Here is a 19,512-nt window from a genome sequence, read left to right as displayed (position 1 = left end):
AACTTTGCATCCCCAGACATACATTTAATGATAAAAATATTTTATTTATTTTATAATCCAAAGTTTTATTCATTTGAATGAACATTACATTAAAATTTAAAGAAGAAAATGTCTCATTATGTTATAAAAAGATATTTTGTAACATGTTACATTAAGATGTTAAAAGTAACATTGATGGTAACACTCAATGTAAGGCACCTGATCCCTTTTACTGAATCTTCTTGATGAATAATCTAGAACTAGAAATCTAGAATTACATGATCAGTCCCCTGAAACAAAAAGGCAGAGCCTGCAGAAACTAAATCCAAAGTATAGATAATGAACACAATCCTGCTTTTTACATTGTAGTTCCTGACTTTGCTGCATCAGAGACACTAAATCAGTGATTTTTTTTCTGTTTTCTTGTTTCTTTTGTAAAACGCTTTGTAGCTATTGTGTTTACTACCAACTGACAAAGGCATTGGAGAAAAAAATACTCTTCATACATTTCAACAGTTCATGTCATACATCATTGTCCAGGAAACTAATCATACTCTCATGTTACTGTTAATTACATACAATTATGTACAAGATTGGCATTATAAATCCAACCATCTAATAACCAGGCCACCATGGTGATTAATTAAAATGCCTTATGGGGTCTGTACAGCTCAACATCCATGATGCTTAATGGCTTGTGCGTTTATGCATTAGGCTCAGACTATGTCACAGAGCTGCATCAGAGTTTGCTTTGTGGTTTGAGCAGGTCCTTCAGAGCATCCAGGTTCTCTCCCTCTGGAGCCTCAGGCCATGCGCTGTGGTCTGGAGACAAACACACACACACACACACACACACACACACACACAGGAAGTTAGAACACCACACTGCAAAGACCAAAGTGTGGATGTATTATACATACCGGGTATCTCCCAGATGGAGTGGTAAAGACTCTGTCCTGCATCAACCCTCAGTGTGGCTCCAGAGATGTAAGAGGCAGCAGGAGAGAGCAGGAAACACACTGCTGATGAGATCTGAAAGTAGAAACAACAAAGAAGAGAAAAAGTTACTGAAATAAGTCTCTGTGATACTACAGTCACACAGCGCATCCTCAGTATCTATGACTCTCTGCCCACCTCCTCTCACCTATGCTGTCCGCTGTTCTTATCATATTACATGACCTGACAACAATTTCCTTCATTTGTCTGACACCAGTTCTTCCAGTGTGGGGTTTTTAATCAGTAGTGTGACTCATGATACCTTACACTGCTGCATAAATTGTCATATACAGTCAGCTGCCACTTCATTGGCTGCACCTGTACAATAATTTTTTTATACTTTATTATTATGTTATAGTTTATTGTGGTAAATCTTTCCAGTTCCTTTCTGTGCTTTATCAATGTAAAGCTTGGATTGTTCTGTGTAAGTTTTACTTTTAAGAACACAGCAATGCATGGCTAAAACACTATTTTAATAGGGCTGAACGATGTACCAAAATAAAAAACATTGTTGTGCATTGTTCTCTTACATGTGGAGAATGTGATTCGTAGGCCGGGGCGTCTCTGTAGCACCACAACGCTTCATTTATGTTTGTGACACATTTGACCTTTTGTCATATGGGATTTCGATAATGCCCTCGGCCATATTACGATTTGGATAATATTTTGACATTTTAGACATAAAGCTGCAGTCCACATTGTGGGTGCCACTAAGTAGTTACCTCTTCGGGGACTCCTAGCCTCTTTGCAGGGCTAAATGGAACAGACATCTTGAAAAGATTTGGTCCGAGCTCCTTGTAGTTCTCCATCGCAGTTTTGGAAAAGATCGTACCCTGCAACCAGACAACATGACCACATGATCAAAGAACTCAAAAACTGATTCTGCACTAACTCATGACCTGTACGTACCGGTGCCACAGCGTTGACCCTAATTCCTGAGCTTGCCCACTCGATGGCCAGACTCTTTGTTAAGTTATCCACTGCTGCCCTTGCTGCTCCCGTGTGGCTGTCAGCGAGAGGAGGCAGTGTTTCAGCATGAGGGAAAAGAGTATGTGAGTTTGGACATTTGTGTGTGAAACTGGGAGGAGGTGGTGCTTACGCCATGCCCGGGAAGCCCTTCCACATGTCAGCGATGATGTTGACGATCACACCTCCATGTTGCTTCATCCACGCAGTGTAGACTGTGTGGGATAGCACAGCAACACTCAGTCACACTGAGAACTTCAAACACACTCACAGTGTTAGCTGCCTGCAGCTCACCCTCCTTGCAGCAGTGAAAGGTCCCGGTCAGGTTGGTGTCTATCACCGCCTTCCAGCCTTTGGAGGACATGTGCCCCGCTGGGCTGCTGAACTGACCCCCTCCGTTGTTCACCAGAAAGTCTATCCGGCCGTACTGCTTCAGCACCGAGGACACAAGATCCTTCACCTGCAGCACAGGGAGATTACATAATATAATCATGCAATCATGCACTGGCAATATGAATATGAAGCAGTTTCAGAGGTTGCACGTGTGTGTGTTAGGAGGCCCACCTCATCCTCGTTGCGGATGTTGCACAGTAGGGGAGTGACACACGCAGGGCTGGAGGGAGGGATTTTTTGTCTCATCTCCTGAGCTGCTGCCTCCAGCCTCTCTGCCTTCCTACTGGCGATCACCACACTGCAGCCTGAAGAGAGAACAGTCAGCTCACCTTGACACGCAACAACTGATGATTAATAAGTTATTATACGGTTATCTGGTGTGATTACTGGGAATAAAGTCACCACAGACACTCTGAATGCATGTTGCTGAGAGTTTGTTTATATGGATGAATATATACAGTATATATATATAGTGGAAGTGGGAGTTGCAGTGGATTTCTTTTTTTGTTTGTTTAAATCGTGTCAGGCCAAGATATAAAAGTGATCTTTCTGTATTTATTCAGCAAAGACAAACTTCGAGGATGGAGTAAATGTCTGAAATCAGATTAAGTCAGGGTAGAGCAGCAGATTCTGTGATTAAATTAGGATTTTTTTCAGATATATTTCCACGCACAGTGAATGTTTCTATTAGGGCTGAACCATATGCAAACTTTTTGTAAGGCTCCTGAATCTCTGTAGCACCGCGATGCTTCTTTCATATTAGTATGTTGTGGCAGATCATTTTACCTTTTTTAAGTGGATACTGCCCTTGGTCATATTGTGATTTGATTTAATCGTTCAGCCCTAGTTTCTATCACACTTTACTTTATGTTGACAGTGTGCCTCCGCCGTATTAAAATAGTGTCACAGGTGTGCAGGTTTTTGCTGGTCAGACGTGAACAGTGCAAGTCTCCTGTCTATCTGTGGCGAAGTTCATTCGGCTGTTGTGGTCAGTGTCAGTCAGCTGCTGCTGTTCACTTCAGACCGTCTGCGCTGTGAACAAATAAGACTGAAGTCACTGAGTCTGACACTCACCAAGCTCCAGCAGCTCTGCAGAGATGGCTTTACCGATACCGGTGCCCCCTCCCGTTACTACAGCAACTTTGTGGTTGAACAAGCCCGGTCTGAAAACACTGGAAGCCGCCATACTTCTTTCTTCACCCTGCTGAAGTGAGTTACGACAGTACGCCCTCTGCTGGAAGATTTACGGCAGCTGATGTCTGTGGTGTTGCTCTGCTGCCACCTTCAGAGGAAACCGGGTTCTACAAGGTTCATGCTTCTCAACACATACTGTATGCAGACTACACAGTGCTTAATATATTGTTTTTAAAAAAAGTAAATTATTTTTTCCCCTAAACTTGATATTAAGCGACAGATATTTAATGTAACAGAAATATAAATATACAACGAATGTTGATCAAAAAATGAAATTGATATTTTCTATTTTTGATAGACAATAACATGTTTTATTATCAATTTTCTTTCTGTTGGAGCGAAACTTTAAAAAAACTAAAAATTCATTTGACAATAATTTTGTTTTTATATGTACGCTTGTTATTTGTGCTGAAGTTCAAGATGCACTTTTAATTACAAAAAAAAACTTCACTTATTAGAATATTTCATATTCATACACTAAGTGCCATCAATGACAATGTCACAATATCTTGGTCCGCTTTGCTCTGGTATCTTAAGTGTAATGTGTCTATCATGACAAAGAATATTCAAATTTCACTCTGACATGTATAAATACTGACCCCTTATAGTAGCAGTAATATTTTACATGGCAGAAGTTCTGACTGGCCATTGCAGTAAATACACAGGAATAATCAGTAACTAGCAATGGCTCAGTTTTATTTAGTTGTGCCTTTTAAGTCACAACAGAGATGACACATAATACCAGAGCTCTGGATCTGGCACAGATAGAATGATTTATATTTTCAGTTGATCCTTTGAGGGAATTATCCTCAACTTCTGCTCTAGTCAACAGTATCATTTTAAGTGCTGGGAATTTCAACAGGAAAAGCCAAGTGATTTCTAACTGAAAGGCTTCACCTTATTGTCCACAGGGTAAATACAGCACACCTGACTGCCTGTAAATTTGTGGGTTTCTCATTTAATTTGCTACATGAAAGCAGTCTAAGTGCTTACTGACAAAAAATCACAGGGGAGGAGAACCTCTTTCTTCTGTTGTCAGCCTGGGACAGTTGTACTGCCTTTGACAGTATAACACTATCCGCAGCCTGAGCTCCAGTGAAAATTTCTTCTAAATAAAACACACATTTGGATTCTACTGCTACATTATAAACAGATGTACAAAGACACAAACAAAGGGTTCCGCTCCAGACTGCTTTATTTTTGGACGTTGTGGCCATGTCCAGGTCGGTTAAATTATAGAAAATAAAGTCCCAAATCCACCAGCGAATATCGCATTGGTTTACTGGTCCTTCAACTCCTTCAGCCTCCTGATCGCGGACTTCACTGTCACAGCGGAAGTTGTGCTGAAAAGAAAAAACACAACATTACTTACAAAAGGTGCATTTTACAACAACTTAAGACACCTCAAAGCCATCTGCCACATTTACACAAAGATGAAAAGGAAATCTCTTGTGTGGTGGATTTAAAGTTATTTCATTGAATTGTAATTTTCAAATTTGAGGATTAGGGTTATGCAAAGTTATAAGGTAAACAACAGTTTCAACTTAGGTCCTCTAACTCTGAACTTGTTAAACATCTTTATATTAGTATTCAGTAATACAGAAAAAAGATTTCCAGACAGAAGTCCCTTTCAGTTCATCAGCAATTAGGTATCTAAGCACAGGAATGCTTAATTTGACAGCACTGAAAAGTTGCTTTGTGGTTCTCTCTGATGTTGTTTAATAGAATAATATTGATGTTTGCATAAAATCCAACTTTCATTTTCCATATTATGGTCTGGTGAGGACACGGCTATATTATTTCAAGTAGGCGTTGCACTGGATGATTTACAGTTCTCCAAATGACACAGCCACATGAATGCCTTCCACATCTGTTTAAATCCACTGCTCCCACGAATGTCATAACTGATTCCTTTCAATTTCTAAAAAGGAAAAACATGGCTGCTGTCCTCAAAAAGACAGGCATCATCATTTTTGCATCAGCATAAAAGCAAAAATGTGATTGTCTGTGGAGCAGTCCTTTCGTAAAACAGTTAAAGACAAAGCCCTCAAACTGAATTTTCTTTTTTTTTTTTTTTATAAACAAACAGCAACAATTTCAGTTACATGTTGCCAGATGAGGCTGCATGCTTAATCTACACTTCACAAAATGAATCCTACTTGTAAGTCCAGGCGCCTCCAGCCACAGTCTTCTTGCAGGACCCGCAGTGCCAGATACCAACAGCCCTCCTCTTCATCTTGGTCTGTAAATATAAATGAAGCACATTAAAAACAGATATTAAGGTCTTAATGTGTACAGTGCTTTCTGCATAACATCATGAATTAGTTGTAGCACAGTCTTAAAGTTATCCTTTGGGCTGTCCTTACCTTGCCACAGAAAGAGCAGGTATATTTTGCATGCTGTGAGATTTCAATTTTCTTCACCATCTTCCTCAGCGACGCGCCATAACGCGTGCCGTATTTACCAACGATCCCCACCTTCTTGGTGCGCTTGGCCTGTGAACAACATGAACACAAAGTGAGATACAACAAACACTAGCAATACACTGGGGTAATACTCCTGACACTTCTTAACTGTGTTGATGTTATAGGGGTAAAGAGTTAGCTTAAAGCAGTACTATTTCTGACTATCCAACTAGTTTAAATAAACCCGTTCATAGAGCCAAAGGGGTTATAAACATCAAAGATTGACAGCGTAATGTACAGGGGAGTAACACCATGTCATATCACTTAAGTATTAAACACATTTGCTGTCTGTACGTAGCAAAACACGTAAAATAAGGCGGAATTATGGTCTGTCACCAGTGGGTAACTAGCTACCCTACACAAGCTACTTCTTACCAAGCTAGCCACCTAGCTAACTTCAACCAATTCAACAACCCTCGACAAGGTTTAGAGGCAACAGACTCTTATTTAAACATTAAGCGTGCCATTGCTCTTCACTTTAAAAAGTGCAGGTCCATAAACGAGCACGGGACATACGATTTAATGACCAACAGCAAGCTAACATGACTAGCCCGCCCGGTACTTGGACTCAAGTGAGTTTAGCAATGGTGGCAGCCATTTCTGTCTCAACGGGACATGAAAACATCGTTTTTTCTGTTTATACAATCACTAAACCAACACAAAAAAGACTCTGGTGTGACAAAGGAGGACACCTTAAAACCTCCGAATGTGTGATTGTATAATTTTTGCACAGAAAACGTTAGATTAACACGGATTGGGAAGGGGACATTTTCGCTCACCATCGTTTCAGTGGAGACGTAGGTCCAAAGAGGGATTGCTTACGGCGCAGGCGCGATTTACTGGGTCGCATTGCGCTGCATTGTGGGACTTTGAGTTTTCTAAGAATGCACATACTAATACATAATTTTTTAAACTCCATTCTAAACAAATAGGAAAATACAGTGTTTTGTTTTTTTTGTTATACCAAATTTACAAGCATTAACAACAATGAACAACTAAGTCAGAGAATACAGAAAGTTATAAAGGAAATGGAAATCCGTAACTAAGGACGCCTCAGTAGATACGCGCATGCGTATCAATGTGGTGGACGACAACATCCCTGCTGCTGAGTTGAAATGTTTGTCCACTTAGCTTGTCATGATGCGGCCTTTGTTGTTTGCGCAGATCTAGAGCATTAAAATTATTCTTTCTTGTCGACTAAGTTCGGTGATAAGCTATGAAGCTAACACGGAAACTGGTTCTCGCTAAGGCCAAGGCCTCCGACTTGGAAAGCGTGAAAAAACTGAACTGCTGGTAAGTGTTTAAATTTTAGCAGACCACTATTTTAGATGGTGTTTACTTTGCATGCTGATGGTCCAGGTTTGGCAGGTGCATCTTTTTTTGTATATCTCTTATTTGTGGTAACGATACGTTTCCCTTTTTTTTTTTTTTTCCAGGGGATGCAACCTCACTGATGTGAGTAGTCATACAGTTCAGATCGTGTTTGTTGGGACACTGAAACTAGTACTTATGCTGTAATCGACTTAGTTACTCTTCTTTTTATTGTTTTTTTTTTTGCAGTTTTATGTATGTTATAATACAAGCGTTCCCTGTATACCCTGTCTTTATAGATTTCTATCTTCTCTCAAATGCCCAACATTAAGGTGCTGACACTGAGGTGGGTCTGACACACAAACAGCCACGTTACTGTTCACACTGCCGCACTGTGACGCTTGCGCTGAATCATTTTTGGATGACTATTGGATCCTGGCGGTGACCTTCTTTCTTTCTCCTTAGTGTCAACCGCATCTCGTCTCTCGCTCCTCTGGCTGGCTGTCTGTCTCTGTGTGAGCTCTACCTGAGGAGGAATATGATCCCCTCTCTCTCTGAGCTCTCTCATCTGCGCTCCTTGACAAGTCTCAAGGTGCTCTGGTTGGCTGAGAACCCCTGTTGTGGACCCGAGTCCAGCCAGTATCGCCTGACTGTCCTGCGCTGCCTCCCTCGTCTCCAGAGGCTGGACAACCTGCGTGAGTGTGCAGCATCTTTGCAGCAACCCCCCCCCCCCCCTCCAAATTTCAGTTGTCATGAAATTGTAAATGTGTAACAGTGTTGAGCACCTCATACCTATATGTGTGTATGTTTTGTGTGTGCAGCAGTGACAGAGGATGAGATTTCACTAGCTATCATGGAGGGTGAAGTCGTCACCACCCCCCCAGGCAGTGTCCAAAACCAGCTTTCCTCCAACGGACTTCCAGAAGCAGAGACAGAGAATGACGCCCTCAACTACAACATGGAGGAGACCAAGTGAGCCTTACAGTTATACATTAACATTCACAGAAGTTAAACTTTCCATGGCTGAAAAAAACTGTCAAATTAATGTAGACATATTAAGATAAAATATTCTCATATTTCCTCTTGATTTTTGTTTTCAGTAAAATCAGGGAAGAGTTGGGGATGAAGCCCCTCTCCAGAGACAAGTTCCCCTCTCTCTCCTCTCCATCAACCAGAGAAAGCAGATCGTCTCTGAAAAAGGTAGCGTCTCATCTCTGAACAGTGCTTCCCTAAAACTCAAAAGGACTTTGATTTTTCTATTCAAGTCCGCAAACAACTAATCACTTTGATTGTATTTTCAGTCACACACTCTCGATGCAGTTCTGCTGCTGCTGAACGATTTGGATGAAGAGGAGCTTCGCATCGTACACACAGCTACACAGAACCGGCTCCACACTTACACACTGGACTCAGAGACACTAAAAGACTCACTGCAGACACAGAAAACCGCTGACATCACACAATAAAACACTGCACAGCCTGCACTCAGGGCCAAACCTCTCACTCCCTTTTCCACGTCCAAACCAAAATCTCATCCTTAGAGATTAGAAACAGGTCCTAACCACCCCCCACCCTCCCTCCTGTTACCTCCTGATTCCACTAAGCATGGCACGTGACGTGACTTCACTGACCGCTTGTCTTTGTGGTCCAGTTTTCACATGTGGAAGAGTACTGAAAAATTTCCTTGGCTTTGGCTTTTTTTTTTTTTTCTTTTAATGCAGCATGCCTATCTGCCTTGTAAGAACAAAAGAATGTATGTTTTGCTATCTGTAAATCTATTTCTCTAATTAGAAAGAATAAATTGCAATACATTAACTTTCAGTGTTGAATTTAATTACACAGATGTTAGCAGAAAACATGTACACATTCAGTAGCAGAGTGTGAATATCACAGTGCTACAAAAGGGGCATTTAGGACAACTCATAGGACATGTCATCAGTGATCTGATTTAAACCATTAATTTAAACTGTGCAGAGCCTGGAAGCTGGGTGCATGTCTCATATCAGATGTAGTGACGGCTGGGACTGTCAGTTCATGAATTGTATGTGACACGTGAGGTCGAAAGCCTCCTCTTCTCAGTCACCCTCCTCGTTCTCCAGGAAATCCATCAACGTGCTCGCGTCCACAGCGACGATCAGGCACTCCACTCCATCTGCGCCCTGGAGAATCATGGGAGTAAATGTAAGTGACAGACACCTAGATGCTGCAGCGTAATGGCACTGAGTAGGAGTTGAGACGTCTAAAATGAAACACGGCTCCACCTTGCGTGTCCGGATCAGTTTGTGGTCTCTGAACTCAGTCAGCTGAGTCCTCAGCGTGAGGTCAGAGTTGACCAAGAACGCCTCTCGACAACGCTGGTAGAAATCTTGGAATGACAATCCTGCACACGGTGACAGGAGAACATTAAAAATCACATCACAAATACATCACATTTTACAGAAAAATCTGTTTTGAATGTGTGTGTGCACCTGTATATGACGGATTGTCTTTGTTTTCCAGCTGAAATTGCACCAACAGTTTGAAAATTCCTCTGCAAAAATAAAAGACACAACCATGAAAAGCTGAAGAGAAGCACCAGGCCTTTAACAGCTCATTGCAGCAACATGAATGCGGTACCTTGCATTGGGCGTCAAGCTGCGGAGCACGTGTGTGAGGGAGGACAGAGCGAGCGCGCCAGTCTGCTGCACCAGCAGAGAGTTTTCATACGACGTCTCCTCTGTGTAGTGCTGGAACGTCACACACTCCCACCACAGCCAGTTAAACTGACTCTGCTTAAACTGGTCCCACACTGGGAACGCACAGGAGACATTCAGCTTCAAGGATGCATTTCAACACCATTAACTCTGCAGTAGACACACTTACAAACACCTACCCAGTGGAGCGTTGATGTGGTCTAAAGAAGCCACTAAGTGCAGGTTGGGGAGAGATGCCAGCTGCCCCAGTGCACTCTGGGTCTTCTCTCCTCGCAGCATCGGCCCATCGATATTATGGATTATCAGGTACACATGGAGATCTGGGCCTGCGTGGACACGCTTAATTGTAAAACACACATAATTTCAACACAAACTATATAACAGAGACACACTCACTGTCTTTAAGGGTCTGAGCGATGAACTGGATCTGGTCTGAGGGTGTTCGGAAACTTCCCTGGTGCTCTAGAACCTCACATGTCAGAGCATTCAATATCTGCAATGAAAACAAATATAAGGAAAATGGACGAGTGTCATTTGTACTTTTGATCCACTTGCTCCTATTTTATTTAAGGTTTTATTTTTGATATAAATGTGTAGGATACTAACTGATTTAAGAGTAATGGAAGGGAAGAATCCATTAACCACAAGATGGATTTCTTGAGCCAAGTGAGACACACGGAAGTCCTCCAGCAAAGCTTTTTTGCTGCCCAGACCGTAAACCAGCACACTGAAGCCTAACCTACACACACACACACACACACACGCACACGCTTTCTGTCTTGTACCAATTTTAACATGCAAAAACCACAAAGCTACAAAAAAGCATTCAGTACAAAAAAGGGCAAACCGCACTCACTGTAACTGAAACATCCATTTGCTAAAGTGCTTTCGGTGTTTGCTGTGGAGCTGCTGGATCTCTGTGGAGTAGCAGGAGGTCTTCCCCTCTAAAAGCTGCACCAGCGTCTCCTGCAAACGCAAAACAACAACTATCTCAAAAAACTTGGGAAAGCAGCATTAATACATATAAACTTCTGCCTGTTATATACTGACCCTGTCGAGTTTAGGGGTGTGTAAGCGCTCGAGGGTGCGGTCTGATGTCAAGATCTTTGAATTGCCGTGGGCTTCAAAATACTCCTCAACCATACTGGGCTGGTTGAGGGGTTCAGGAGTGTTCTTGCTCTTCTTGGCAGGTGTCTTGTACAGAGCTGCAGATAAACCTTTACTAGATGTTCTTGGAGTCTTTATGTTCTCCTTATCCTCTTTCTTTACTTTCTGCTCTTCTTCTATCCCATCTTCATCCTCATCCTCCTCCCCGGAGTCTGAGGGGGACAGCTCACTGTCGCTGTCTGAGCGAAGGCTTGGAGCTGAAAATGTCAAACAGCTTTAGAAAACAGCTAAAGTCTCAGTTAAGATAACTTACTGTAACAGGAAGAGAAGCTACGTTCACACATGTTAAACTCACTCGTCATTCTCTTCCTGAGCCTGTGAGGTGTTGTGGAGACAAACTGGACCTTCTTGCTCTGTCATACAGAAAGCAAAGTTTACACTGAGTACACAGCAGCAGAGCCACCTCATCACACCACAGAGGAAAATGGCAGCAAAAAGAAAAATGCCTCCTAGTCTCACCCTCTGTGGCGTCCTGCTTTCACCTCTGTGGTCTAGATAGAGAGGGAGAGAGAAGGAATAGACCCAGTTGTATGTAAATGGACACTGGATAGGATGTACACAAAGACATAGGCAGGATGTACTGGACTCACTACGGCCTGTTCTGGTGGGAGTGGAGGGCTCAACGTTTGGAGTCTTACTGAAGGTCACACTTTTCCCGGGAGTCCGTGCCAACTCACTTGCTATGAATAAAAACACAAAAACAAAGTGTGTAATAAAAACCAAGTTAATAATAACAAATCTAGTTGTTGCTACACGATACAAGAAGGTTTGAGTATCTCTGATGCAGAGTGTGTGACTAATAGAGGGTCTCACCAGTCTGAGCCATGCTGTGGCCGCGTTTAACTTTCTGAAAAGTGAAAATGGAAGATCCAGCCACTCTGGACAAACCCTCCTCATCCTCTGTGAAACCAAGAAAAAAAATAAATAATACAACACCACTTTCAATTACTATTTTCTATATCATCAGCAGCACTCATGCTAATGTACGTTGTACCATTCCACAATGGACCATCTGTGATAATATGATAGTTAATACACTGGTTGTGAACCCAGTCTACTCTCACTGACTTACATGTACAACAGCACCAAAACCCACAGCCTCCAAGATTAACCAACACCTCTCCAAAACAGTTCCAACAAAAACAATATTATCATCATTATAACCTTAATGAAGGTAGGATTTATTACCGTTGTTGTATTAGACGGCATTACTTTTAGCTAAGTGTATTGTTTTTTGCAACCAGAGATTTTAGGAAAAACTATTATAAAAACTTTGCCATTACATGCCTGTTTTTACCATGTATATCATCAGAAAAACAAACGACTAGGGGAAGATGATGCACCAGTAGGTAACATATAAAACATAACAGTCTCAAATTCACACTTTGAACAATTGCATCACAAAGAAAAAGAATGCATAAAGAAAATTAGAAAAAACAAAAACAAAACCTTTCGCTTGCTACTTGTTATATTCTAAGGTGGATTAAAATTACATCAACCATAAGAAAACATAAAACCTTTAAATATAGATTTGTCAATATCCTTCCCCACTAGTCATATTTTTAGGTGTATTGTTTTGCACTATGTGGCTGCAGGTGGAAGTCCCTCTGTTAATTTAAAATATCCTAAATGAAAAGGAGAAGGAGAAGAAGAAGAAGAAGAAGAAGAAGAAGAAGAAGAAGAAGAAGAAGAAGTCATCCCTCTAAAATATAAAGTTGTATATTCCCTATAGGGCTCTACAAACACAAAGAGAGATGAAGATAAACCTGGAACTGGTTGGCTATGAGCACAGTTTACTACGAATAATGGGGTTTCAAAAATTACAGTTGTCTCACTCACCTTCTGCGTTGTCTGCTCCTAAAGCCTGGATATAATTCTGCTCATCACAGACTCCGTTTTCCTCCCCATCATCGCCCTCTGCATCCCCTCTGGCCCGCCGTCCGGCCGGGCTCTTAAACGTGACCATCTTCTGGACAGACCCGCCGCTGCTCTGCACACCTGCCAACACACACGGGCAGGAGGTTTAGAGAGACAGGGAGGTCAGGTCACTCCTCATAAACACCAACATGTAAGCGGGAGAAGTGACTGTGTTGTCCATACCCTCCTGTTTGTCCACGATGTGCTCCAGGACATCTCCATCCCCGACGAACTTCACCTCCAACACACTCATGACTAAAGGGAAATACAACAACAACAACGGTTACAACACGACAACACACACCGCTAACAACGTCTTTTAATTTAGCAAAGTTCCGCCATTCATGGTGACAACATTAGACCGTTAGCTAGCCGGTGTAACGTTAGTGTGTAGGGAGCGGAGAAGCGCTGCGGCCGGTCAACAACAACAACAAACAACAACAACAGAGTCAAACAGAGGAGCGGAGCACAAATAAACAAAATCGGAACTGAGGAAACTTACTCGGTAAAATGTCAGTATGAGTCGAGGGAGATGTAAACAAACCTCTCATGACCTGCGAGCTGAACTAAGACGTGGTGTGACAACTTTCCGCGCCATCCTCCTGAAGTTTTTAAACCACGTGACAAGTGAAAGGTCACACGGTGGCCAATCACAACGGTCGCTGCAGTGAAAACACCATTTCCCAAAATGCTCTTCGCACTGCGAATCTACCATGGATACATCCCATAGATACAGCCATGAAAACTACTCACTGCTCACATTTTCTAAATTACTGAAGAATGAATTTTTAATATCAACAACTACAATAATGATAATAATAATAATAATAATAATAATAATAATAACAAATGTACAAAACAAAAATGTAAATATTAAAAAGACAAGTGCACATTTATCAAACAGGGTCTCTATTAAGGTATATGGAATAACTAAGGCTGTTTACAGTAAGATGCAGAAACTGGAAGTATATTTGCATTGTCATTCACTGGTTTTTAACCAAGTGGGCACATACGTCGTCTACTGGCATTTGTTGCTTCTGTCTCGGCCACAGCATATACTGATACATTTCACTACAAAGTGACATTGATTAAATGATGATGAGACAATATAGTCCTGCAACTTTGATTTATTTCAACATTCAAAAGCTTACAGGTGTGTATTTTTTCTACATTTCTTTTCCCACTTCAAAGACATTTAGGGAATAGGTCTACAAAAGTAATACTGTTATTTAATCAGTAGTTGTGGAAAATGTCTACAATTATAATTTGAAATTAAATTCTACTACTCATACGTATGTTTTACTCCACAGGAACAGAGGAAAGAAGAGGTGATGGTTACGAGGTGTCACAGCTTGCTTCAAGAAGTCCTTCTTTCAGTGTTATTTCTAGCTACCCTTACAAAGTTATGTATTAGTGAACAGTTGGACAGCTGTTCACCATCCGCGAGTGGGTGTCCACCTCCCCAGCAGACGGCCGTCAGAGTGCACATGGTACACGGTGTGCATCATTGCTGTCGCACAAGACTACAGGAATGAACAGAGATGATCAGACAAGAGGAGAGTGACACAATGAAACTGATAAAGCAGTAAGCTTAGCTCCACACTGCACACAACTTACATGGTAGGGGATCAGTGTGAGCAGAGAGCCGAGGGGGTACTTGCTGTAGTCCAGCGGTCCTGAGATGGGCTCCACTCTACCATGCTCCTGCGTCATAGACAACAACCTGGAGGGAAAAGTCTCTCATCAGAACTTCAGTCACACTTTAAATTGAGCACTGAGATTAAAGGTAAGAGTAATAGCATTACTTGAGGTGCGGGTGGCCTTCAATCACAGCATATCCAGTGGGAAGTTTTCCAGCTCCATCCAGACTGAGAGTGGCGAGAAATAATATGTCAGGGCCCAGTTTAAATCACATGTTCAATACAGAGCTGACAGTCAGTAATGTAGTGGTGATTTACATGAATGTATCTTGTATCAGCCTACAGTGTTGAGCAGTTTACCTGTCCCATCTGCAAATACAGAGTCAACTAAAAACTACTAAAGAAGGCACCTGATTCCACTCCATCCACAGTCAATCAGGAGCTGGTTCCTGTGAGGACAGTGTCCAATGACCCTTGTCAAAACCCTCACAGCCACGTCCTCCAGACTGCATGAGCCAATCACAGACTGCTGCACATCTAAAACACACCAGAAATGATCACTGCTGTTTGGTGACTCTCAGTTTTCTTTTTTCTTTTTTTTCCATTATGCTGAGTTCAACTGGAAACCTGATATAACTACATCTACATCCTTCCACACACCATAGAAGGCGTAGTTTCCAGGATGCACCTCGCTGAGCTGCGCCATGTCTTTGACTGGGTGACTACAGGAAGGGGTGGAGCCAATGCTGGATTTACAGGTGATGCCAACAGCCTTCAGTCTGCCAGAAACAAACACAGAGACGTAAAATTAATGATCATATCAATACAGCATTTCATTAGACATAAATCTAAAAGCTTGTGTACTTGTAACAACTATCTGCTCAGGCCAATTATTCCCCATAATGTGAAAACTATGAATAAAATCAAACAACTTAAACCTGCATGAATTGAATTTCAGACAACTTGGAGAAACCCAACAAGCTGTAAACTTAACATTGATATATTATCTGAAGAAGCTGACAGGTGGTTATATACACATGAACCATGGAGACGTGGAGCAATGTTGTAGCAGCAGGTTTATCAGAGCTTTTCCACTGAAAACTGCTGCTGCTGGAAAAGACATTGTTGATGGTGGTGGGACTGAAACAAAACAGTAAAAAAAAACAAAGGAACGAGCTAAAAGGAGTGGCATGCGACACCTTTCACATTTTGCGTAGTTATTTAAATTATTGTTAATATGAATCTATTAAAGCTTAATAAGGAAAAGGTGGTCAGTGTAAATAAGCAAGGTTTAAGTAGCGTTAATCCGTCTGAGGTGTCACAAGTTTAAAGTTCTTTCTTATCAACTTTACTCTCCTCTCTTCTGCAATCACAGCAGCAAAACAACAGGACTTTTGTGAAGCAAAGAAACTTGTACTTGTCAGGAGGGAACAATAACTGCACTTCCTCAAAAAAAAAACAACAACTTAACTACAGTAGCACACAACATTACCAGTTTACTTTTGTCTTACTTTTCCATGAACTGCAGAGTCAAGCTGGTGGTTTCCTGGGCAACAGTCTGTATTTGCTCCACTCCTCTGCAGTTATAGGTGTTCCCACAGTGAGCGTACACCCCCGTCAGCTGCACACCCTCCGTCTCAGCGATGGCCTGAGCCAGACCGAGCGCCTCGGGTTCTGAGTGCAGGACACCAGCTACGACAGAGAGCAAACATACAATCAGCAGGCGCTCAGTTGCTGATGACCGGCCGCGAAGTGGTTTCCCGACCTGTTTACCTCTCCCATTGCCACAGTCCAGCTTCAGCCAGACGTGCCACTGCCGACCGTCTCTCAGGGGTCTCTTTTTGAGCTGCTCCAGAGCATCAGGATGATCCAATAAAACTTGGAAGAGGTCCAGCCTTTCTGACAGGGCTGCACAACGCTCCACCTGCAACCACACACATATACAGACATAAATGAATGCAAGTGGAACATAAAGAGTGAATATAATAATTATAAGAATTTATGTGAAATTAATGTTAATTGCATTGATCTGCAGGTTGATATCCATAATAATCAATGATCAGTTAATTGGCATAAAAGGAATCAATCACTGTTTTGATGATTTCTTAGTTAAATGAATTAATTGCACCTGTGCTTTTCCAGCTATGATGGGTAATGTCTCCAGTGGAAGAGGTGAGCTGTGTCCCACTTCCATTCTACATACTTAAAATATTAAGTATGTGCTATACATATTTTATATCTTATCTTAAGCTGCTCTTATAAACACGTTTTTAATGCTCCTTTATGTTTTTATGCATTGTGTTTAACGTGTCTTTTGTTGTTTTTAAATGTGACCTGCACCCTGATCTGTGGGGTACAGTATTTCGCTGTGTGCTGAAATGCATATCATGGTAGTGACAAACAAATCTGATTCTGATGTACCATCAGTCATACAGTAGTTTGTGTGTGAAAGAGAGCAGGGACACAGGTGTAGTGTGAGCTGAGAGAACCTTATCAAAGGGAACAGAGTATGCATAGAGGATGTCATCAAATCCGTGGTCGGCATAGAAACAGGCCTCTGCGAGTGTGGAGACCACGATGCACCTCCGTGATCCACCTGTCATTATGTCAGCACACTCACTAGACATGCACACAAACACACAGAGACAGACCTGTTCAGTATCCTCGAAATGTGACTGAGCTATATGAACGTCTTGTGCGGGTGTGAGAGTGTGTGTTCGTACAGGGTTTTGTGTGTCTTCATGTGCGGCCGAAGCTGGACTCCCAGCTTCTGACAGCGTTCGATCATCCTCTGGGCATTTCTCTTCACTTTGTCCACATCCACCACCAGAGCAGGGGTGCACAGGGCTGAGAGGGGCTCCCCCTCCATACTGGCAGCACTGGAGCAAACACACACACACACACACACACACACACACACACACACACACACACACACACACACACACACACACATAATAATTCTCATGCAATTAAATCCTTATGCATGACTGGCTTCAACTCACATACTAGTCCTACAGTGACACTATTCTTATAATAACAAACATACATAGACAAACTGGTATGTGATACGTATATAAATAACATACCAGCAAATCAGCACACACAAATTCGTTTTTCCAATTCTGTGTAGTGTTGCAATGCTTCAGGTTATGTAAATGTAGAGACCTTTGAACCTTAAAAAATTAAATACCAAGAGGCTTTTAGTTTCTTCCACTGAATTCTTACCAACTTTAAATGACATAAAAAACCATTAAATAACCAAAATAAAATAGAATAAAAACAATACACAGCCACTATTACTATGAAACTTAAGTCTCCACAAACAGACCTGATTTAAGATGCTCTACTTTTTTTTTCTCGGCAATTAATGACACTTCAATATATATATAAACGCAAGTTCAAAGTAGACGGAGTCACTTATCATTAAAGATGACTTACCACTCAGTGATTGTGATTTTTTTGCCGATATGCGAGAGGTTGTGGTTAGAGTTGGTTCAAAATGAACGAACGACTATTTTCTACTCGTACGTTTGTCGAGTTCGATACGAATCGATTTTACACTTACACATTTTTGCCTTCAGGAAATAGCCATAGCCTGCATCCCCACAACAACCCGCGCCTTCTCGGCTTTTATATGATACCAAACCAACTGCCAACCATATTAATTAAAAGCATCACAGACGACACGTCCTGAACTCTCGCGGCCTGAAAACTCGAAGTGCTCGATACATGTGAGATTCGTACTCGATAGGAAAAATCGCTCGAACATCCCACTAGTTGTGATCACGTTACTCCTACGGCATCCTTGAGTGGACAAACCTCTTCACAACATGTGGTCATTCATTAATGTAAAGCAGAGCGTTTATTGAAGGAAAAGCAGCAAGCAGCACATGCATTGAAATTTTTACATAAGTAAAAATAGGCTACATAAAGTACAGAATGGCTCATTTTGGATAAAGTTGGATTATAATTAGCGAGGCATTAATGTACATATTACTTAAACGTTGCAGGTGGTAAAAGTGGAGCAAAGAACTGAATATGTGAAAATCTACAGGTTGATTTTATGTGATTTGTTATGTTTTATATTAATCACCTGAATCTGCAAAGTAACTCATAATTAAAGCTGTAAAATAAATGCAGTGGGGTTAAAAGTACAGTATTTCCCTTCCAAATGTAATTTAGACTATCCTGCAACAATAGGTATATCCATACATACAGTGGAAGATTTGGTGCTTTGTATTTCTCTGTCCAGCAGAGGGAACCAGATGCACAAATAGCCAATTGTAAACTTGACTGCATGAAATGGAGAGGGGATAAATATTATATTCCAGTAGTGGGAAGTGTGTATGTTTGTACTGTGTATGTTTTCTATACTTCCTTCCTTTACTACAGTCACTACCAGAGCCACTTCTTTGCTGTTTAGTTTACAGTGATTTAATGACAAATGCACATGGATCAAATCACACATATATATATATTGCAAACACAAAACCCAGTATTGGGGTGACCACATTAGGCTTTATTTGGACTTCATGTTTACAGATTTGGTTCTTTTATGCATGTCTGTCAATACACGACGGTATTTGTGCATTCATGTGGGCATGCGTGTGATTCCTGTGTGGTTGAATGTGGGGCACTTATTTGTGATTTTGTTTCCTTGGAGATGACATCTCTGCATGTTTTTATTCCCCTGAATGAACTACAGTAATTACAGCATAACATGATGTAAAAAAAAAAGCTTTCAGAACCAGTCGGATGGCTTTGTCCTCTTTTTCTATTTTAGCACCT

The 19,512-nt window shown here is 41.5% G+C and overlaps 5 protein-coding genes across 8 annotated transcripts; 1 reads left to right on the top strand and 4 right to left on the bottom strand.

Moving 5' to 3' along the window:
* Window positions 1–65: 65 nt before the first annotated feature.
* Window positions 66–3,533, bottom strand: pecr (peroxisomal trans-2-enoyl-CoA reductase). Its single transcript, XM_022755201.1, has 8 exons — window positions 3,409–3,533; window positions 2,506–2,639; window positions 2,236–2,401; window positions 2,075–2,156; window positions 1,885–1,981; window positions 1,698–1,808; window positions 900–1,011; window positions 66–801 (listed from the first exon to the last, which is right to left on the bottom strand). Exons 1-8 carry the CDS (start codon window positions 3,518–3,520, stop codon window positions 719–721), a joined length of 897 nt encoding a protein of 298 aa, XP_022610922.1. The 5' UTR covers window positions 3,521–3,533; the 3' UTR covers window positions 66–718.
* Window positions 3,534–4,705: 1,172 nt separating this feature from the next.
* rpl37a (ribosomal protein L37a) lies at window positions 4,706–6,829 on the bottom strand. The gene is made up of 4 exons (XM_022754979.1): window positions 6,773–6,829; window positions 5,895–6,023; window positions 5,688–5,770; window positions 4,706–4,871 (listed from the first exon to the last, which is right to left on the bottom strand). The coding sequence occupies exons 1-4, from the start codon at window positions 6,773–6,775 to the stop codon at window positions 4,808–4,810; spliced, it is 279 nt and encodes a 92-aa protein (XP_022610700.1). The 5' UTR covers window positions 6,776–6,829; the 3' UTR covers window positions 4,706–4,807.
* A 258-nt stretch (window positions 6,830–7,087) lies between these two features.
* On the top strand, window positions 7,088–9,051 carry cunh21orf2 (chromosome unknown C21orf2 homolog). Of its 3 annotated transcripts, none has more exons than XM_022754976.1 (7): window positions 7,088–7,286; window positions 7,430–7,448; window positions 7,637–7,650; window positions 7,770–7,999; window positions 8,126–8,276; window positions 8,405–8,504; window positions 8,606–9,051. In XM_022754976.1, the coding sequence occupies exons 1-7, from the start codon at window positions 7,210–7,212 to the stop codon at window positions 8,768–8,770; spliced, it is 756 nt and encodes a 251-aa protein (XP_022610697.1). In that variant the 5' UTR covers window positions 7,088–7,209; the 3' UTR covers window positions 8,771–9,051. The 3 variants fall into 3 exon arrangements, with proteins under 3 accessions (XP_022610697.1, XP_022610696.1, XP_022610698.1); XM_022754975.1 differs by having other exon boundaries at window positions 7,604–7,650; window positions 8,606–9,049; XM_022754977.1 differs by lacking the exon at window positions 7,430–7,448 and having other exon boundaries at window positions 7,236–7,286; window positions 7,604–7,650; window positions 8,606–9,048.
* Window positions 9,052–9,115: 64 nt separating this feature from the next.
* Window positions 9,116–13,701, bottom strand: orc2 (origin recognition complex subunit 2). 2 transcript variants are annotated; one of them, XM_022754974.1, is made up of 16 exons: window positions 13,626–13,701; window positions 13,265–13,336; window positions 13,004–13,162; window positions 11,978–12,064; window positions 11,755–11,844; window positions 11,624–11,655; window positions 11,460–11,517; window positions 11,048–11,361; window positions 10,854–10,963; window positions 10,604–10,736; window positions 10,394–10,490; window positions 10,177–10,323; window positions 9,921–10,092; window positions 9,773–9,834; window positions 9,566–9,684; window positions 9,116–9,463 (listed from the first exon to the last, which is right to left on the bottom strand). In XM_022754974.1, exons 1-16 carry the CDS (start codon window positions 13,630–13,632, stop codon window positions 9,380–9,382), a joined length of 1,743 nt encoding a protein of 580 aa, XP_022610695.1. In that variant the 5' UTR covers window positions 13,633–13,701; the 3' UTR covers window positions 9,116–9,379. The 2 variants fall into 2 exon arrangements, with proteins under 2 accessions (XP_022610695.1, XP_022610694.1); XM_022754973.1 differs by having other exon boundaries at window positions 13,584–13,687.
* A 491-nt stretch (window positions 13,702–14,192) lies between these two features.
* On the bottom strand, window positions 14,193–18,218 carry LOC111229064 (D-threo-3-hydroxyaspartate dehydratase-like). Its single transcript, XM_022755225.1, has 10 exons — window positions 18,163–18,218; window positions 17,445–17,600; window positions 17,211–17,340; window positions 16,495–16,645; window positions 16,233–16,413; window positions 15,382–15,500; window positions 15,132–15,258; window positions 14,887–14,949; window positions 14,699–14,804; window positions 14,193–14,604 (listed from the first exon to the last, which is right to left on the bottom strand). The coding sequence occupies exons 2-10, from the start codon at window positions 17,588–17,590 to the stop codon at window positions 14,515–14,517; spliced, it is 1,113 nt and encodes a 370-aa protein (XP_022610946.1). The 5' UTR covers window positions 17,591–17,600; window positions 18,163–18,218; the 3' UTR covers window positions 14,193–14,514.
* Window positions 18,219–19,512: the final 1,294 nt, after the last annotated feature.

The sequence above is a fragment of the Seriola dumerili genome, unplaced genomic scaffold (assembly GCF_002260705.1).
Source record: "Seriola dumerili isolate Sdu_G_001 unplaced genomic scaffold, Sdu_1.0 BDQW01000226.1, whole genome shotgun sequence".
NCBI lineage: Eukaryota > Metazoa > Chordata > Actinopteri > Carangiformes > Carangidae > Seriola > Seriola dumerili.
This window is presented reverse-complemented; position numbering and strand designations above follow the sequence as displayed.

Excerpts from the sequence above, each read along its gene's own strand:
- orc2 (XM_022754973.1), bottom strand. The coding sequence starts at position 13,632 with ATGAGAGGTTTGTTTACATCTCCCTCGACTCATACTGACATTTTACCG. Across the intron at positions 10,491-10,603 it reads CTTCCATTACTCTTAAATCA|ATATTGAATGCTCTGACATG; the intron begins GTTAGTATCCTA and ends TTTTCATTGCAG. Across the intron at positions 10,324-10,393 it reads CGCTCAGACCCTTAAAGACA|GCCCAGATCTCCATGTGTAC; the intron begins GTGAGTGTGTCT and ends GTGTCCACGCAG.
- rpl37a (XM_022754979.1), bottom strand. Across the intron at positions 5,771-5,894 it reads CCTGCTCTTTCTGTGGCAAG|ACCAAGATGAAGAGGAGGGC; the intron begins GTAAGGACAGCC and ends TTATATTTACAG. Across the intron at positions 4,872-5,687 it reads GGAGGCGCCTGGACTTACAA|CACAACTTCCGCTGTGACAG; the intron begins GTAGGATTCATT and ends TTTTCTTTTCAG.
- pecr (XM_022755201.1), bottom strand. The coding sequence starts at position 3,520 with ATGGCGGCTTCCAGTGTTTTCAGACCGGGCTTGTTCAACCACAAAGTT. Across the intron at positions 2,157-2,235 it reads CTTTCACTGCTGCAAGGAGG|TCTACACTGCGTGGATGAAG; the intron begins GTGAGCTGCAGG and ends TATCCCACACAG. Across the intron at positions 1,809-1,884 it reads GGGTCAACGCTGTGGCACCG|GGTACGATCTTTTCCAAAAC; the intron begins GTACGTACAGGT and ends GTCTGGTTGCAG.
- cunh21orf2 (XM_022754975.1), top strand. The coding sequence starts at position 7,210 with ATGAAGCTAACACGGAAACTGGTTCTCGCTAAGGCCAAGGCCTCCGAC. Across the intron at positions 8,000-8,125 it reads CCAGAGGCTGGACAACCTGC|CAGTGACAGAGGATGAGATT; the intron begins GTGAGTGTGCAG and ends TTGTGTGTGCAG. Across the intron at positions 8,277-8,404 it reads TACAACATGGAGGAGACCAA|TAAAATCAGGGAAGAGTTGG; the intron begins GTGAGCCTTACA and ends TTTTGTTTTCAG.
- LOC111229064 (XM_022755225.1), bottom strand. The coding sequence starts at position 17,590 with ATGGAGGGGGAGCCCCTCTCAGCCCTGTGCACCCCTGCTCTGGTGGTG. Across the intron at positions 17,341-17,444 it reads ATGAAGACACACAAAACCCT|TGAGTGTGCTGACATAATGA; the intron begins GTACGAACACAC and ends GTGCATGTCTAG. Across the intron at positions 14,805-14,886 it reads GAAGGCCACCCGCACCTCAA|GTTGTTGTCTATGACGCAGG; the intron begins GTAATGCTATTA and ends TTTTCCCTCCAG.